At 36.9% G+C, this 18858-nt stretch overlaps 2 protein-coding genes across 6 annotated transcripts in view; one reads left to right on the top strand and one right to left on the bottom strand.

The window, feature by feature from the left end:
• The window catches only part of FGD4 (FYVE, RhoGEF and PH domain containing 4), a 199941-nt gene that overhangs the window by 82278 nt on the left and 98805 nt on the right, over positions 1–18858 (top strand). For 2 of the 5 annotated variants that reach the window (XM_079936404.1, XM_079936405.1), the window contains exon 2: positions 992–1291. The exons of the other annotated variants lie outside the window; for them this stretch is intronic. The gene's annotated coding sequence lies outside the window, so the exon portion shown is untranslated. The remainder of the gene's footprint in view (positions 1–991; positions 1292–18858) is intronic. 5 annotated transcript variants of the gene reach the window in all.
• Positions 2641–7364, bottom strand: LOC307193830 (14-3-3 protein zeta/delta-like). Its single transcript, XM_079936409.1, is given in 2 exon segments — positions 2641–4458; positions 4461–7364. Coding segments are annotated over 2 exon segments (1023 nt in total). The 5' UTR covers positions 5212–7364; the 3' UTR covers positions 2641–4186.

The following is an 18858-nucleotide window of genomic DNA, read 5'->3' as shown; positions in this document are numbered from 1 at the left end:
GAATTGTATCATTTGCAAATAATAATTTTGTCTTTTTCCTTTCAACATTTGTGTCTCATTTCTGTTCATGCCAAGAAAAGAAGTCCTAAATTTAGGATAGTGGGTAACCATAGAGTAATGAGGTAATTAAGACGTAAAGGTCTAGTCACAGCTCACAATTTTTGTTTTATTTAGTTTTTGCTTTAAGCTTATATCCTAATTATTTCTTTTCCTTGCCTTTAAAAAATTTATTTCTGATGGATTTATTTTGAGTGCTTAGAGTTTATCTGTTTTAGATTTATGCATTATTTCCAGTAGTTGGTTTAGGTGTGGTATATATTTGGTTTTCAGCCATTTTGCTCTTCCAAGGACGTATTCTCTGATTCCTTGAGCACCACGGATTGGGGGAAAGCTCTTTTCCTGCTGAATTGACTTTCATGGATGCAGAAACAAATTAAACCCAGTAGAGAGTACGTAACCAAGAGATTTCAATCCTATAATTGCATAAGCCCCTTATGAAAATTTGAAGTTTAGTAGCCTCTCCCTCTCCTTCCATATCAACAAAAACAGTAAAAATGAATTTACGTAAGTTTAAAAAAAATATTACGTGTACATTTATGATTGATTTGGAAAACTTTTATTTTCAAACTAAGTTTTGCAAATTTCAAAATTTTATTTAAGAAGATCTAAATGTAAAACCAGTTTCACTTCTGATGTGGATTGTAAATCGGAAAAGAACTTACTGATGCAGCTTAGATTTCTGGAATGCGTTATCTTGAATTTTCAAGTTAACTTTCAAGTTTTATTTTCTGTTTTGTCAAGTTAAGCCTCATGTGACCTTTCTCCCTGAATGAGCAGTGGACGCTATCTGACATGTTAGGACTTTGTACCTTCAAGGGTAGATTTACAGGACAGCTTTTAATTGGCCTGTATTGCCTTGTTTAAATAGCCAAACACCTGCTAGGCAAGCCCCTGCGCATGTGAGTGGCTATATGTTCGTTCTTTCCTTTAGGATTTGCAAGGCTGGAGCACAAAGACAGCGATTGTTACCCAATAAGCAGTAGTCACACACTTCTACCAATCGCCTTAGGAGGGCTGGTTACCATGGAATCCACCATCTGTTCACTCCCCGCCGGAATGTGATTATCCTTGCTGGGCTGGAAACCGGGAGCGTGTGCTGTGTGAAATTATCTGCAATGGACTGGGTTAATGGGAGGCTAGATTTGGCTCACTAGAAGAACAAATGAAGGGAGTTTTACTTCTTAACCATTTGTGACTTCTAACCAAGAGGAATAAATTCAGCTTTTATAAGGTAAGTAATCCTAGTACTGTGTATCCAGTTTGTACTACATTTGGTGTGGGGCATTATCTCTATGTGGTCCAAGGAAAGGGAGCTATAAGCTTTTCTGGAAGGAGCCTCCAGCATTACACACTTCTGTTGATTGATTTTAAGCAGCTCAGTTATACCTATACAATTACAAGTTGATGTTGGAAAAATGAAAGAATTATTCTCTAATCTTTAAAATTTTTTCATGCCTGTGAAATTGTATTATGACCACTGAAATTGGCAAAAAGACAATCATTTTAAATGGTTTCTCAGAGTGAATTGTACCAATATGCTTTTTGAAATACACCCATGACCACAACGTGTTCAATGTCTTCTTCAAGTAAAAAAAATGTCTCAGGTCAGGGACATTTGTAAGTTATGATTTTATTAATCATTATTCTGGCCCACATGACTGACCTACTATTTATTACTAGCTCATGTTTTGTAATGTGATGTTTATGCAGTTTTATTTTGCAATGCTTTTGCACAAGTTTCAAGGGCCTGAGCATGTGGAAACAATGTGACAGTGCTTTAACGGCAGGCATGTAGGCATAAGTGATAAAGGAAGGGGCAAAGCTAGGAAGATCTGCTTCTATTTCAAGGGCTGCCTTTGTTTTTCTGTTAGAACAGCCCCTTAAAATGTGTGGTGCATATTGTAAGCAGTAGAAGGAGATTTTGGTGCTAACAAATGGATGACTGACATTTTTCTGTGTGGCTAAGAGGTTGGTAGCTCAAACAAGGGACTTCTATGTCCTTTGTAAAGCAGCATTGTATCCCCTTCCCCAAAACTGAGCCCTAAAACATGAAAGTGAAAAACAAAAAGAGTGCTGTCTGTACTCTGGATACTTCTTTTGTGTAAGTTTTCCTATCATTTAAACCGTAGCGCCAGGGATCTGTGAGTCTAGCTGGGTCTGCCATTTTTATTTGATATAGGAAGGGGTTGCAAGGAGAGGATTTGCTAATGCAGCTTTAGTTCCTCTAATTCTGCTGTTCTGCTGTCGTCTTGGACATTCATGCCAGTGGGTCAGTGGCTGCCCAGAGAGCTAGAAAGGGTCATTGCCAACAGGCCCTACTTGTTTGATTTTTTTTTTATTATAATATAAAATTAGATAACCTTGAATTGGTCAAGGACTCATGTTCTTACTTCAAGAACAGGTTTTCAGGCCTGACTGCTAATTGTGGGTTCTTGGTATTTATTGTAGTTGACTTATTGTAGCTAAAATTCTTACTTTCTTTTGTGCTTACTGGTCTAATTAATACATTATATTATTCTTATTATTCTAAAGTTTTTTAATATGCAAAATTAGATTAGGTGCATACTGGCTCTAAAAAAGCATCTTTTTCAGTAATAATAGATATGTATCTGCCTGAAAATTTCCTTGGCAGCATCTGTAAAAAATTTTAAGTGAATATTGTATTATTTAGATGAAATTTTCACCCATAAAACAATTGTTCATAAGCAATATAAGTTTGGGGAGGAAATGAGATAATTTAAGAACATTAGGCTGTTTATGTTGCCTTAATTACCTTGTGTCTTAGAAACCTGAAAAGCCTATGAGTGAATGGGTATGAAGTGTGTGAGCATCTGTGTGCCTGGGATGTGGTTACTCAAGCAGTTAAGGTGAACTGGGCAAATCAGTACACTTCTAAAGTTCTCTAAGTGTTTGTGAATTTCTTTACTATTTTGATTGTTACTAAGTTAAAGTTATAAGATTGTGTTTTTTTTAAGTGGGTATTTATGTCAGAATGTATCCCAGTATTTTATAGGTATTGGCAGGCATTTAATCATTTGTTTTCACTTATAAATATGTTTATTAATATGTTTCTTTTTTTTTGAAAAGTCCATTCATAAAACTTTTATTCCACTTACATGAACTTAATACACGTGTTCTTAACAATTATGCTTGGATTGTTCATGAAAATCTCATAAGACATTAAACAAAGCTAGCCATCATCTCAAGTTATTTCCCTGTTAACTATTTTTACAGCACATGCATGTTAGGCAAGTATCAAAACACACACACACACACACACACAAACACAAAACAAAAACAAAACAAAAAAACCCCACAAAAGCAAAAAAAACCCTAAAAAATGTTAAATACATGGGTTTTTTGTTTTACTGCTGCGCTTGATATACGTGAAGTAATGAATATCACGCAATTCATTTTTACTGCATCTTTACTTGTACATTTGTTCTTAGGTTGCCTAAAACATTTAAATACAAATAAAATGAGTGTAGCAAAAATAATGAAAGCAAACAGCAGGTAACTTTACAAATAATGGAATGTGAACCGTTTCTGCCCTTATCCAGAGTAAATTGGGTCACAACTAAAGGAGCACTTCTGTAGCTGTAGTCAATGGTGTGCACATTGAGACTGAGTATTCCACAGATAACACATGGTTTAACATGTAATATCCATGGGATATCTATTTCTACTATAGCCTTGTAAGTGCTCCAAACCTAAAAGTACCCACAGCTACACCTGTGACTGGAACCAATTATCCCTTTTATTCCCCACCAGGACAAAGCAATACGAGGTAGTTTTCTTTGCTTAGACATGGAAGCAGTTTTAACACTGGCCCTTGTGAAGCCACAATGTACCAAAAGTACTATGCCAAACATTTATAACTTGTATAAAAATTCCACATCCCCATATTGGCCACCTCAAGATGAAAACAGATAACTCCCTAAATGTTAACTGGCTCTACTCCCCTAATATTAAACATAAAAACCACATGGGAAATAGAGAAATTCAAATAGAAGTAACATAAACCTGTCATAAATCATAAACAAAAAACTATTTGTGGGACAGCATGGGTGACAAATGGTCTACTGTGTAAATTTTAGAATGAGGCAGACAAAAGTTGGAAGGCCTTTTAATTTTCCCCTCCTTCTCCTTCTTCAGCTTCGTCTCCTTGGGTTTCCGATGTCCACAATGTCAAGTTGTGTCTCGGAAACTGCATTATTATTAGTGTGCTGTCTTTGTATGACTCTTCGCTTAAAGTATCAAGTTCAGCAATGGCTTCATCAAATGCTGCTTGTGCAAGAGAGCAGGCTTTCTCAGGGGAGTTCAGAATCTCATAATAGAACACAGAGAAGTTAAGGGCCAGACCCAATCTGATAGGATGTGTTGGCTGCATTTCCTTTTGCTGATTTCAAAAGCTTCTTGGTATGCTTGCCGTGATTGATCCACAATCCCTTTCTTGTCATCAGCAGCAACCTCAGCCAAATAGCGGTAGTAGTCTCCTTTCGTTTTCAAATAGAAGACTTTGCTCTCTGCTTGGGAAGCATCGGGGATCAAGAACTTTTCCAAAAGAGACAGCACATCATTGCAGATATCTCTTATCTCAGTCTCAATTTTCTCTCTGTATTCTCGAGCCATCTGCTGTTTTTTCTCAGCACCTTCTGTCTTTTGCTCAATACTTGAGACGACCCTCCAAGATGACCTACGGGCTCCTACAACATTTTTATAAGCAACTGAGAGAAGATTCCGCTCCTCATTGGATAATTCAGCTCCTTGCTCAGTTACAGACTTCACCGGCTCATTTTTATCCATGACTGGATGTTCTGTGTCCGGAGTGGGTGACGAAGGACGGATGGGGCTCAGCAGTCTCCTATTAATATGTTTCTTGCCTGATTTTTCTGAGTAATAAAGAATAAAGCCACAGGGGTGTTCAAAATGTGTTGAAAAACTTTGTTCCGTCAGCCACTGACAAGACAAGAAGCTTAGGGTTACACTTTCTGAAATTGGTGAAGAGGAATGGGCAGTGGGACAGTCCCTGAAGCACCTGTGATCCCTACTAGTGAGTCCCATGACGTTAGTTTCCTCGAGGGGGTGTGGGTTTTGGACCTGGTATCTCTTATTGCTCATGGTGATGTGCTCACTTCCATTTACAAACATTGTCAGTGGTCAGACCCACCACATGTCCACAGTCTTGTGGTAACAAGTTGAGAATGTCAGGTCAGCTGTGAAGCACTGCTTCCTGGTTCCCACTGTCCTTGTCTCTGAGGGTGGAGGGAGGTGCTAGATTTCAGTGCTTTGTGACCCTTCTTCCAGCTCTTCAAACTCTTCGATGGCATGACACTTTTCAGTCCTTCAGTACAACTTAAGATTTTACTAAATGGCAAGTTTAGCTTTATGTTTGTAAATATGTAAAGCAACCCTTATTTAGAGTTATTTCTTATAAAAGTATTATATAGATGACAAATTGGAAACTCTGAATAAAGTGCCTGGAATGATTCAAATCCATAACAGTCTGAGTAGACAGCATGTCAACCCACCACTAGTTCGGGACAAACAGTCAAGTCTTTCTGCTTCTTTGACACATTATGCTGGAATGCTGCCTGACTTAACGATTTGAATAAGTAGACCAAAGAGCTCATAAACAGCAGTTAAATTATTACATTTTTCTTCCTGTTATTGCTACATTCTGTCTAACTTCTAAATTGAGTCTTTTTTGCTTTTGGGATACAGATTTATAATCCATTTTTGCCGTTCATTATTTTTGGCCATGGTGGTCCATTTGGCCCTTGCGCTGAGACAATGGAACACTAGGGATTTGAAGGAAAGGAGTGCCTGTTGATGCTGTCATTGCTGATGCTGCTTTGTTCACATGTCCCTGGTATTGAAGCTGTTTGCATAAAAATGTGACTTTTTAAAATAGATGTAGTAAAAATGGCCTTCTTTTGCCCTCTCCTACAGTTCCATATTGCCATGGTTTCAAGAAATGCTTAGAATGAGTTAATTTTGTGCATCAGTAAAAATTTTGCATTGCTGTGTTAGTTGTAGAGCTACAGGGTGTGACACCTATATACCATGTGCACATGAATGTTGTAAACTCACCCAAAAGCTATGGCTCAAAGGTGGTTGCATTTGGCAGGATTTTTCTTTCTGTGCGTGTGCCATATATTTGATTATCATCAGTTTCTTCTGAGATATTTCTTCTTCTGTTTTTATACCTGCTCCTATGCTTCTGTAAAATAAAAAGGCAAACTTTCTATAAATTGGCAATGGGTCTATGTAGGCAGCAGCAGATCCTTGGAACAGTTTTGTGTAACACACTCATACCTTTCTCATTCAGTTGTCGCCACTTTAAGCCCAGTGATGGCTCGATAGAGTTGTATGAGGGTATCTAGCAATACCTTATCCTTAGAAAAATTCCATATTTTTACAAATAACGCCTACTCTGTGGGGGCTGTAATTGTTCTATTGTAATAAAGGTGTTGAGTTACTGACTTCCCCTGTAAGCAGTTGTTTCCTTCCTCCCTGTCTGCTTAAACCCTGTGCTCTTTTAAAATTTTTGCCAGTTTCCTGATCCTGAACCCAGATTTATTTCCATAAAGATGTATTTCCATAAGGCAAACAGATGGAATCTATTAGAGATTTTTTAGATCCCTATTATACATCGCTAGATGTTTATTTTCACATAATTTAGAGATTGGGAGGATCTGTCAGAGAAGAATCTGAGGTCCATAAAGATTAAGCAGCTTGTCCAGGGTCACAGAACTTGAGTTGCAGAAACAGCTAATGTTCAGTATTGCATGAGGAATACAAAGATGTGGGTAAAGCCAACTGACTTCCTACATTGTTACCTTGATGAGGCACAGAACATTGGGGGTATCACCCTAAAGCCTCACAGATGCAATTTTCAGTGTGCCCAGGGGGAGGGCAGCTTTGAAAGATGATTCCCTCAGTAACCAAGGCCATAAGAAACATATTTTTCATAACTGCCTAAACTTTTTTAAAAAATGTAACTGCCAAGCCAACTAGATGTTTGTGTTTTTTAGTTTGCAGGGTCTCGCCCTTGTATCTGTATCTATAGAAGTAAAATCATGGTCAGGACGTTGCTTGGTGATTATGGAGCCCAGAGCAGGTAGCGGTGGAGCACTGAGGAAGGACAGCCTGAAGGACAAATACAGTTCCATTCTAGGGCACACTTGTCACTTGGTTAGTATATTTCTGTTGTGAGCTAATGCACTTTCTTCTGTGGACATTGCTGGAGACATACAACTTGTGTTTGCTTATCCAGCCTCCCTTCCCTCTGCTCTGCTCACCCCACCCATCTGCTTCACCTTGCTCAGGACCACCCTACTGCCTGTTGAGACATTGCTTCTTCGGCTGTGTTACTATTATCAGTGTTAACCTTGCATTCACTTATCAAATATTTATTGAACCTGTACTCTATGCTGGGCAGTGTTGCAGGTGTGGAGGACAGGGCATGGAACACAATGGGTGCAGGGTCTTTAGTGAACTTACATAACAGAGGGGGAGACAGATAATACACAATTAAACAAATAAATGAACAGTGTAATTTCTACGGTTGGCAGTGAAAACCTGGGAGTACTACTTGCCTTCTCTCTAAAGGATAAATTTTTCTTTGATCTCTTCCATTCACTCTCTCACTCCTCACATTCATTTATTCAACAAGTGATTAAAAGAAAACAACACTTTATTGAGGGATGATTGACATACAAAAGGCTGAACATATTTAATGTATATAACTTGACGAGCTTTGGAGATAAGTATACACTTGTAAAACCATCACCCTAATCTATGCCATAAACATATTCATCACCTCCAAAAGAAGACTTTTTGCATGTCCATCTGCCTTTGCTAGGTTCTGGATAAAGAACATGATTAGAATGGTCTGTACTCACATGGTGCTCGACTAACAATCTGTTAACCATTCAGTTGCATTCAGTATGATTGGTGACACAGTGGAGGGGTGTAGGAGACAGGAACAGGTGATTGACGACAGATGAAGTGGGCTGGGAATTATAGTCTGAGGCAGCAAAAGCAAGGAGGCATGATGGGCCTGGGAACTGCTGGTAGCTGAGTAGAATTTGAGCTAAGGTAGGGCAGGGTTTGAGAATGGAGACCTTGGTTTGCATAGAAATTTTTACTATAAAGAATGAGGAACCTTTGAATAGTTTTAAACATTCAAGGAATAGATCTTCAGTTTTGTCATCTAAAAAGATAACTGTCAGTTAAAATGATGGAAACGTTGGAGAGAACAACACCCAAGGCAGCCTGAGTTGTTCTTTTTCTCCTCTTCATCTTCATCCATAGCAGGCCAGAATTTTTCTTCTTCTATCATTACCACCACAATATAATTAAGTTATATCTTATTCTTATATTTAGATTCTAAAGTCAGCACATTAAGTAAAACTTGTATAGAGTTCAAAAAGTCCTTGAGAATTCCCTTAGGAAGGCATAGCTTTGGAGATCAGCTCTCTCGTTAAGACCAATCCAGTATGTGTGTTTTTTTCAGGATTGGAATAGATTGCTGCTTCTTTGCTTTGGCACCAGACGAAATAATTTCTTTCGTATTTCGGGGTCATGCTGTATGCAGTATGAGGGAGCAGCAAGTTCATGATCTCTGGGTCTCACTCCTACAACAGAGCACATGAACACTGTTGCCTGAACGACTTAAACTATTGCAACTGTGTTTGTGCGCTCTCTTGTGCAGCTGTTTTATATTTGCAAAGCATATGTAGTTCAATTCGAGCCAGTTTAAATACACTTATAACACAACTGCTGTAATTGCGATACCGACTTTCAGTGTTTTCTGTATGTCAGACAATGCAAAGTACATTTATCATCTCATTTAATCTTTAACAAGCATTTGAGATAATTGGAATTTATCCTCATTGAACAATAAAACTTGCTATTAGATACATACTATTTTCAAGTTCACTAGTAATTAAATGATTAAAACCCTGATCTATTCTGCTTCAATCTCATATTCTTAAAAGCTCAGTTTCAATTAGAAAGCCATTGCATTAACCTAGTCAAAAAAATATAAGAAACTTAAACATCATAGTAGCAGAGTTGTATAGAAACAAGATTCCAAAGAGATGAAGGAAGAGAATTAATAACTACTGTCTTTAAGAAGCCTTTAGGTAGTTAGTAGTTGTCCAGGAACATGAACAAATATTTCAAAAAGGAAGAAACACAAATGCCTAATAAATGAGAAAAAAGTTTTATATAACTGGCAGTCAAAGAAATATATAAAATATTCTTTTATTACATTGGGAAAAATTTCCTGAATGGTTATATTTTGGATTGGCGCCCTTATATACGTCAGATAACAATGTAACTTCAGATGACAGTGTAAATTGATATAACTTTTTGGGAAACAATGTAGTAATATGTATTATTTGAATTAGAGAACATTTTGTTGCAAGGAGTAAAAGAATCCCACTATAACTCAAGAGAAAAGGGGGATATATAGAAACAATAAAAAAAGTGTCTCTAGGAGCCAAGGGACAGTAAGTTCATCCAGGCCTCACAGGAGCCTGGAACCAGGACAGTTACAACTCCATGTCCTTCAGACCGGCCCCTTCTGCATCTCTGTGTGGATGGCAAAAAAAACATGGCTACCACAAATCTCAGTTATACCAGTTCTTAGTACCAGTGCCTAGCAGAAACAGAAGTTCCAATTACTGATTCCTTGGAGCTAGACTCTGATGGGCTAAGCTTTGGTCAGCACTTACTCTTGGTCCCATCAGATGTGACCATGGAACACAAGGTCACTTGACTTAACTACCTACTCAGAATGTCCTGTGAAACAGGAACTCTTTGAAAGGGGAATAATTAAAACAAGGAAATAGAAGAACACACTTACTCCATGTGTCAGTAGAGCTAAAGATGTTTATGTCCTTTGATCTCACAGTTCCAGTTTTAGAAATCTACCAGTAGTAAGTTATTAAGTGATCTAGTGAATGATTTATCACATCACATCAGGTGCTCCAGTGGGAATGGGAAGAAATGGGAAAACACTGACATGTTCAACAACAGGAAAATGGCTAAATGAATTATGATCTGTTCATGAGATTGTAAATTATGCAAATATTAAAAACATGTTCTCAAAATATATAGGAAGATGCTTACAATGAAATGTAAATGTATATACATGTTGTATGTATGCTGTACTAGGTTACATTTTATATAATACATAGAAAAATACTAGAGGTAATTACATCAAACATTATTACTAGATTTTAGAATCACTTTTTTTGTCTTTATAATTTTTCTATAGATTTTAAATGATTAACAAAAGCCACGTAGTAATTTTATTTATTTACTTATTTATCAAAATTTATATATTTATTTTTGGCTGCGTTGGGTCTTAGTTGCTGTACGTGCGCTTTCTCTAGTTGCAGAGAGCTGGGGCTACTCTTCATTGTGGTGCGTGGGCTTCTCATTGCAGTGGCTTCTCTTGTTGTGGGGCACGGGCTCTAGGCGTGCTGGCTTCAGTAGTTGTGGCTTGCGGGCTCTAGAGCACAGGCTCAGTAGTTGTGGTTCGTGGGCTCTAGAGCGCAGGCTCGGTAGTTGTGGTGCATGGACTTAGTTGCTCCGCGGCATGTGGGATCTTCCCGGACCAGGGCTCGAACCCGTGTCCCCTGCATTGGCAGGTGGATTCTTAACCACTGTGCCACCAGGGAAGCCCATATAGTAATTTTATACTTATAAAAAATACTCAAAAAAGCAAATTACAATTTGGTAGGAAGGATAAACTTGTTCTAGGTAAAGTAATAGTAATAGTAACCAATACCAATAGTAACCAATAACTAGTATGTATTAGTGTTATAGATCGTGTAATAAAAAGTTGAGGATGGATTTCCTAATAGACTTTTTAAAAGTAGAATGGTCTATTCAAGAGCTATTTTCCTATCACTGGTGTTGTTCAAATAGAAATTAGACAAGCATTTATAAGAGGTACTGTAGAAAAGCTTCATCTATCAGGTATGAAGAATTAGATGACTTCTAAAGTCCTTTTCAACCCCCATGTTCTGTTAGGAAAACAGATTTACTTTGGAGTGCTTGTTTTAAAAAATTCAATTAGATGTTAGGGGAAGGTATACAAAGCAAGTAGCTTTTGTGAAAGAGATATGACATTCTCATAGGAGATGCCAGAGTCTGTGAGATTAAGCAGGAGGAAATGAATTTCACTCACATCTTGAAAAAGGTGATATGCAGGGATTGGATTATGTGATGGAAGTTCTTTTAAGGTCTACAGTGATTGACACTAAGGCAGAATTACGATTCCACTGGCCATTTATGGATAAGGGAGAGTACCCAAGCTGACTTGACAAATGGGAGAACATTTTCCTTGTTCATCCTCTAGTGAGTGAAGTGGTATAAAACTTACACTTTAGAAAAAGAGAGCAAAGTCAAGCCAGTCTGCTTGTTTGTGGGGCTAACTGCATTCTAGAAAAGAAACTTTAGGATTAGCCGCCATGATTTTTATCTTTTGGTGGTTATGTTAAATTATGGCAGTAATACATTAACAGCTATTCCATAAATTGAACCTGCTCGTTTAACTCTCAGACATTAAAAGTCTTTGAAATTACAAAGAACTGCACAGGAGTCAGACTTTTAATTTTACTGAGGTGTGTGTGTATGTGTTGTTGTTGTCGTCATCTTTTTGCCAAAGTAAAGTAATACTAAAGGTATATTCTTTCTGTTTATTACAAAAAGGCATAGCTCCTTAAAGAGTAAGTTGATCTCAGGGTTGAAACTTAGTTTAGCATTTTCTGTAAAGCTGATTTTCCCTCTCTAAAAAATTGGAATAGACATAAAATTATTGCTGTAAAATGATCAATAATATAGCTCTTCCTTGATTTTTCTGCTTTCTGATCATTGTATACATTAAGTCTCTTCTGTGATGATTAACAGCTTCTAGACTAATACTGATGAGTACATCCTAAACTCAAGGTCATGGCCACGTTGAGGGCTCAAGGAGTGGCATACTTATGTTTAAGCTCACTTAGCTTCAACCTTCAGGTATCTATTGGTGCTACAATATTTGGGACTCCTCTTTTCACATTAGCACTCCCATTCCGTATTAGAGTTTGTTACTGCTTTCTTGTCACAGAAAATTACCAGAATAGTTGTTTCTTCTTTCAGAAGAACCAGTTCTGTATCATGTAAAACAGCCACTAGCTAATTCAGTAGTTTGACTTTGTGAAAGACTGAGCTCTTTGCCTCCCAGGGAGCATATACATTTTAACATCAGTAAAAATTGAGTTATTTTGACCAGGTGGAAATGACAAGAGGACAGAGTAAAGGAGGATGATTTGAAGTATATGCAATGGCTCCCTACTTTTCCTGCATTTTTTCAGCCATCCAGAACTATCCCTTTTGATTGCCCATAGGTATAATACATTTTCACAAAAGTTATTCTATTGTTTGTGAACACTGGCAGAAAGGGGGAAGGGCATGATATTTGCATAAAATTTCTAGTGGAGAACAGATCAAATGGAATCTCCTTCTGATAAAGTTAGATAGGTTTATCTCCTGGTCCAGGCTTCCCAGGCATTCATTTCATAAACATTTAAGTGTTTTTCTTTGTGTCTAGCAATGGTCTTGCTCTCGGTAACCTCACTTGAGTAACTAAGTATAATGCAAGGTCCTAAGACTATATACAAAGGTGTGTGCAAAGTGCTGTGATTTCACAGAGAGGAGGGACTCATGCCCAGGCCAGAGAATCTGAAAGATGTCACTCTGGAGCCAGCTCTGCGCTGCATCTTAAGGGTGAAGGGCGGGATTTGCCAGGTGGAGAAGGAAGGGCATTTCCTATCAAGGGAACAACGACGACTTTAACAACTGTTTTAAAAAAAAAAACAACCCACCAAAAGAACAATACACATTTGGAATACAAGAAAGTTGATGTAACTAGAGTATTGGGAATTGGGATTGGGTACAGGAGTCGAGTGGTTAGGATTTGTAAGATAAATGGCATTAGATTTTGTTAGTGTAAACCATGTCTTGGTGGGACTTTATCCTGTTGGCAGTGGAGAAAGCTCTTCAGGATTTTTAAACTGGCAAGCAGGAGGTCCTTTATACATCTTGGAAAAATGACCTTAATAGCACTATAGAGGAAGGGCTAGTGTAGCAAGGTGCAGGAGCTGTGGCATTTTGACAGGCAACAGATGGTCCAGGAGAGAGATGATGAGCTTCTTTTTTTTTTTTTTGTCAGATTTTATTTTATTTTATTTTATTTTTTGATTACCAAAGCAAAGACATTGATAAAGCAAATACAATCTGCAATAATAAATACATCTGCAATAGATGCTAAATAGATGATGAGCTTCTTGAATTAAGACAGTGGCACAAAGATGTAGAAGAGATAAGGAACTGAAAAGTATATAGGAGTAGAATTGTTAGGACTTGGTGATTAACTGGATGTGTGGATGGGATGAAGGAGTGCGAAGTGTCAGGGACAGCTCTGAAGTGTCCAACTTGGATAGCTGCCTAGATGTTACATCGTTAGCCACGGGGGAAGCAGGCTTGAATCCTATTTTTGATTCAGGAACTATATTAGATATCTTCATTACATGTCTAGCTGATTTAAATCTATGGGTGAACTTTATATTTTTTACAATTTTAAAAACATGCCACAAATTCTTAGTATGATAAAATGTATGTTTCCATCTTTTAAAAATGGGAACTATGACAGCAAAAGGAAAATAATCAGATGTTTTAAAATGGCTCCTAATTTTTCTTCGTGTATCATACATCAAATTCTAGCACTTTCTACCATTTAAAATTAATTTTTGCCTATCAACAGGTGGTTAAACACATGCTGTGAAGTGAAAGCCAAAATTAACACAGGATTCTTCTGAGTTCACGGTGTAACTTCGAAAAACCAATGTTTATGCAAAATTTCTAAAATATATTCAAGCAGGAAATTACTTATGTATATTTCAGTAATAAACTACTAAAGCAGTGTGAATGTTGAGGCAAGAAATGTGTCTACAACCAGCAACTTGATTTTAATAAATAATGTGCTGTTAATCCCAAATTAGTATATGATGTAATAATTAAAAGTGTCAAAATCAAAACCTAAACTCTTCTCAGAAACCAGAAGAAAAATAACAATGGTACTCAGGAAAAAAAGCCCTTTGAAAAGTTATAGGGTGTGGAACTAATTTCCCTATCTACAGCTGGGGTTAATATAGTTAGCATTTTCTATTTGCACTTCATTTGCAAGATCTTTTAGACACCATCCTGGTTAATAGTGATTATGGTGAAACTGACAAAGGTTATCTGTTCTAAACATGAATGCTTGCTTACATTGATGCATACCATAAACTGCGAAATGTGTAAATTATAAAGTGATCTTTTAACATGAACTCTTACATTTAAAATATAATAAAGTTTATATTAATAGAATAAAATCTCTCATTTCAAACTCCAGGGTAGTTATTAAATAATTTATATATAAATGATAAGAGTAAAAATTCTTTTCTAATAGACTGTTTTGGGCATACCAAAACTTTAATTCATTATTTAAATGAAGAAAAGAATGGGAAACTTAGCACTTTGGTTTGAGATGGTAATTTATCTAATGAATACGTATCTATGACACAATATTGGGAATATTACTACATAATACTGTAGTAGGCCTGGAAATTACCATAATTTCAGGTCTAGTATGTTTTTAGTGAGTACCCCAAAAAGTGCTTAAGTGCATAGTAAAGCTTCTTTATTAACTCATTCAGATTAGCAAATAAGCAAATATTGTGTGGCCTCTTTCTACTTTGAACTGACCTTGTCTTGGGGGAAGGACTAAAGTTATAACGTTAATTTATTAAACTATTAGATTGCTTCTAATTTTCTCCTTTTCTAAATGGTGTTATACATTCATCTTTTTCTTTTTATATATATAGTTTGTTTCTTATTTTTTTAAATAGTCTTTATTGGAGTATAATTGCTTCACAGTACTGTGTTAGGTTCTGTTGTACAACAAAGTGAATCAGCCATATGCATACATATACCCCCATATCCCCTCCCTCTTGAGCCTCCCTCCCACCCTCCCTATCCCACCTCTCTAGGTTATCGCAAAGCATATGCATTCATCTTTATGTGTATACATTGTTTAGGATAGCTTGCCCAAAGTGGCAGAGCTAGGTGATGTGCAGTTTTCTAGCATTTGATATGCATTACTATTTTGCCTCCTTAATGGCTATTTCATTTTACCTGCCACTGGGTGTGCTTGAGATGACGGTTTCTTTAGGATTGGATCTTATAATTCAATTGCATTTATTCTAATCCAGGGCTAAAAAATTGTATTATTTGAATTTTTTTTTTTTTTTTTTGCGGCACGCGGGCCTCTCACTGCCGCGGCCCCTCCCGCCGCAGAGCAGAGGCTCCGGACGCGCAGGCCCAGCGGCCACGGCTCACGGGCCCAGCCGCTCCGCGGCACGCGGTATCCTCCCAGACCGGGGCACGAACCCGTGTCCCCTGCACCGGCAGGCGGACTCCCAACCACTGCGCCACCAGGAAAGCCCTATTTGAATTTTTTTCTTTTTATTATGGTGATGACATTCTTTTTGAAATATTTCTTTACCAATATTATTCACAGTTACTTTTAGATGAAAATATAATCATGGAATTTTCATTATCATAATATCCTTAGAATCAAACCATAGGGTTAGGTAGTCTTCATATTACCTAGACTGATCTAGAGAATATGATTAAAATTTTGGAAGAATTCAACTTAAAATTGTTCTGGAGATTTTTTTCAAATTACTTTCATGTATTTACTTTTAAATTTACTGTAATGCATTTACTGTTTGTGCTGCCTACTTTCTAAAGTCATAATTTTAACATTGGTACAGTACACTTATGTCAATGTTATGACTTATCTTAATTTCAGGAATAACCTGAAGATTGAAGGGTTATTAGATGAAAGATCCTGTGAAAAACTACCTAGGAATATAAATATTACTTGTCTTCCAGAAGTTTCCTTCTCCAGAGCAATTGTCTATAAAGGGTTATGTGCCCCCATGGTACAAAAAAATTAACCATTGCAGTGTGGGAAGCAGATCCTAGAACTTAGAACATTTTGCCTAAGGAGTTTAAAAAAAACACTTTAACATTCCAAATATATATAGACTTACTCTTGCACTTTCATTCAGTCCATGTGTCAAATACACCTAGTGTTTCAGGTACAAGTGAGGAATTCTGAGGGAAAACTGAGGGGTGAGCAGTGACAGGTTCATCTGTCTCCTTTCTGCCGGTGACATTTTAGGCATTGCTGGTTAAATAGACTGAGATTACATTATCTTAGATGGTGGAATTCTGGCAATACTTAGTAATAAGTGACCATAAACATCTTTTGTACCACCTAGAGATTTGCGAGTTATAGATGACATAGTACTTAAATGAGTTGTCAGACATTGTATCTTTTTCTTTTAACAAAAACCACAAATGATCCCCATTTACTAGCCTTTCATGTGAAGAGAAGTAGGCACAGTACATAATTAGCAGGTTCTTAACCAACAGATATACTTGACAAAAATAAACACAACCTATCTTTTTCAGGTAAAGGTGACATTTGAATCAGTGAGAAAGTAACTGCATTCAGCAGAGGGAAAGTGCTCTATGGACAGAGCATTTTTTAAATGATTGTTTGGAAATGTTTCCATTACTGTGTCATTTTACCACCAAAATTGATATGTGTATCTTTTCCTTTTTAAAGTTGAAAAAACAGGAACAAAAAAACAAACTCATTTCTGTGCACACATAAAAACTTAAATACAGATATTTTTGTTTTAATTTTTATTGGCGTATATTTGATTTACAATGTTGTGTTAGTTTCAGGTGTACAGCAAAGTGAATCAGTTATACATATACATATATCCACTCTTTTTTTTTTTTAAGATTCTTTTCCAATATAGGCCATTACAGAGTATTGAGTAGAGTTCCCTGTGCTATTCAGCAGGTTCTTACTAGTTATTTATTTTATATATAGTAGTATATATTAAATATAGATCTTTTATACCTTGTTTAAAAATTTTGGAAATAGTTTTAGTAGACTTTAGACCATATTTTCAAAATTAAGAAATGTAACACCTTTCAAGACATCTGGGAAGGTGGAAGTTTACTAGAAGAATTTCAAGGAAAACCTTTGCATAATTGGTAGATAGGATTGAAAAATGTATAACATGATTTAGTAAGTGCAGTTGATGATGTACTTCTTCCCTTTAGAACAGTGAATCTTTCTCAGCTGGGGCAATCATTAAAACGATGTATGGAAGTAAATTGACTTAGATCCACTCTTTCAAATGTCTGTATCATGAAATATTTAACCAAGACATTTTTAAAAAGCAAAGCAGATTGAATCATACTGTTTTCTCAAAAACAGTATATTATCTTTACCACATCCTATTTTAGTTTCTATTTTTGTGTTTTACAGTATGCATTTTAGTGCCGTCATACTTGTATTTAACGTATATACATTCACGCGTGTGTGTATGCATACATACATATTTGGGAGTGCAGTGCCCAGATTCCATACTGAGAGGATGTGCCATCAAAAAGTTTGGAGAGGGGCTTTCCTGGTGGCGCAGTGGTTGAGAGTACGCCTGCCAATGCAGGGGACATGGTTCGTGCCCTGGTCCGGGAAGATCCCACATGCCGCGGAGCGGCTAAGCCTGTGAGCCATGGCCACTGAGCCTGCGTATCTGGAGCCTGTGCTCCGCAACGGGAGAGGCCACAACAGTGAGAGGCCCGCGTACTGCAAAAAAAAAAAAGGTCATAATTAAAGAAGAAACACCGTATTTATCAATTAACTTTGTTCCTGCTTTGAATTTAGGTAATATCAATGACCTAGGATTAGTACAAAAGCAAAATTAGATAAAAAGTATGCTTTTATTTTAAAGAGTGGACCACAATGGGGGGAAATGCTGAAATATCACCAACCTAAAAGTGTGTTTACTGCTAAGCTATTTATGTAAACAGATGAAATGAGTGGTGTGATGCAGGAAATCCGTACAGATAAGGTCAGACAAACTGTAAGTTGGGGTGAGGATCAATTCCATAATTTAGGTTAAGAAGGAGTGGTTTTATTCTCTAGGATTAAATATTTTTAACTAGAAGAGAATTATTAAGGTGAGATGACACGTCAGATACAAGGTTTCTTCTCCTAAACTGCATACCTAAAATATACAAACTATCCCGATCCACATGTCATTAAAAACATGTATAGCTTCTCATCATGGGCTTCCAAAGTAGAAGAGTAATAGAATTGAGTTAAAACCCAGAATGGGCAACAGTTTAATCTAGGATTGTGTTGTCATCCATCCAGAAACCCTGGTTTGGGGTCACTGTCTGCTTTAACGGTACTGTGTGGTTGGGACTTTAACTGAACATTTAACCAAAGAATTAATATAAAACATTAACATATGTTAAACTTTAACATATGTTAAATTAAAAAAATTTTTTTGAAAGAATAGAGATTCAGGGATAATAAGCTTGCTTTGAAGATCTGTATAAAACTAGTTTGGAACGAAGTATTCAAGAAACAGGATTTAGTGACTTCCCTGCTGGTCCAGTGGTTAAGATTCCGTGCTTCCAATGCAGGGGGCACAGGTTCGATTCCTGGTTGGGGAAATAAGATCCCACATGCTGCATGGTGTGGCCAAAAATTAAAAAAAAAAAAGAAACAAGACTTACCTGGCATGTATTCAAGAACTTACAGGCCTTACTTCATTAAGACTCACAGACATACAAAATGGAAATTAAACATCATTTGAT

Source organism: Stenella coeruleoalba (genome assembly GCF_951394435.1).
Source record: "Stenella coeruleoalba genome assembly, chromosome: 11".
Classification (NCBI taxonomy): Eukaryota; Metazoa; Chordata; class Mammalia; order Artiodactyla; family Delphinidae; genus Stenella; species Stenella coeruleoalba.
The sequence above is the reverse complement of the archived record's forward strand: the minus strand, read 5'-3'. Positions and strand labels throughout refer to the sequence as shown.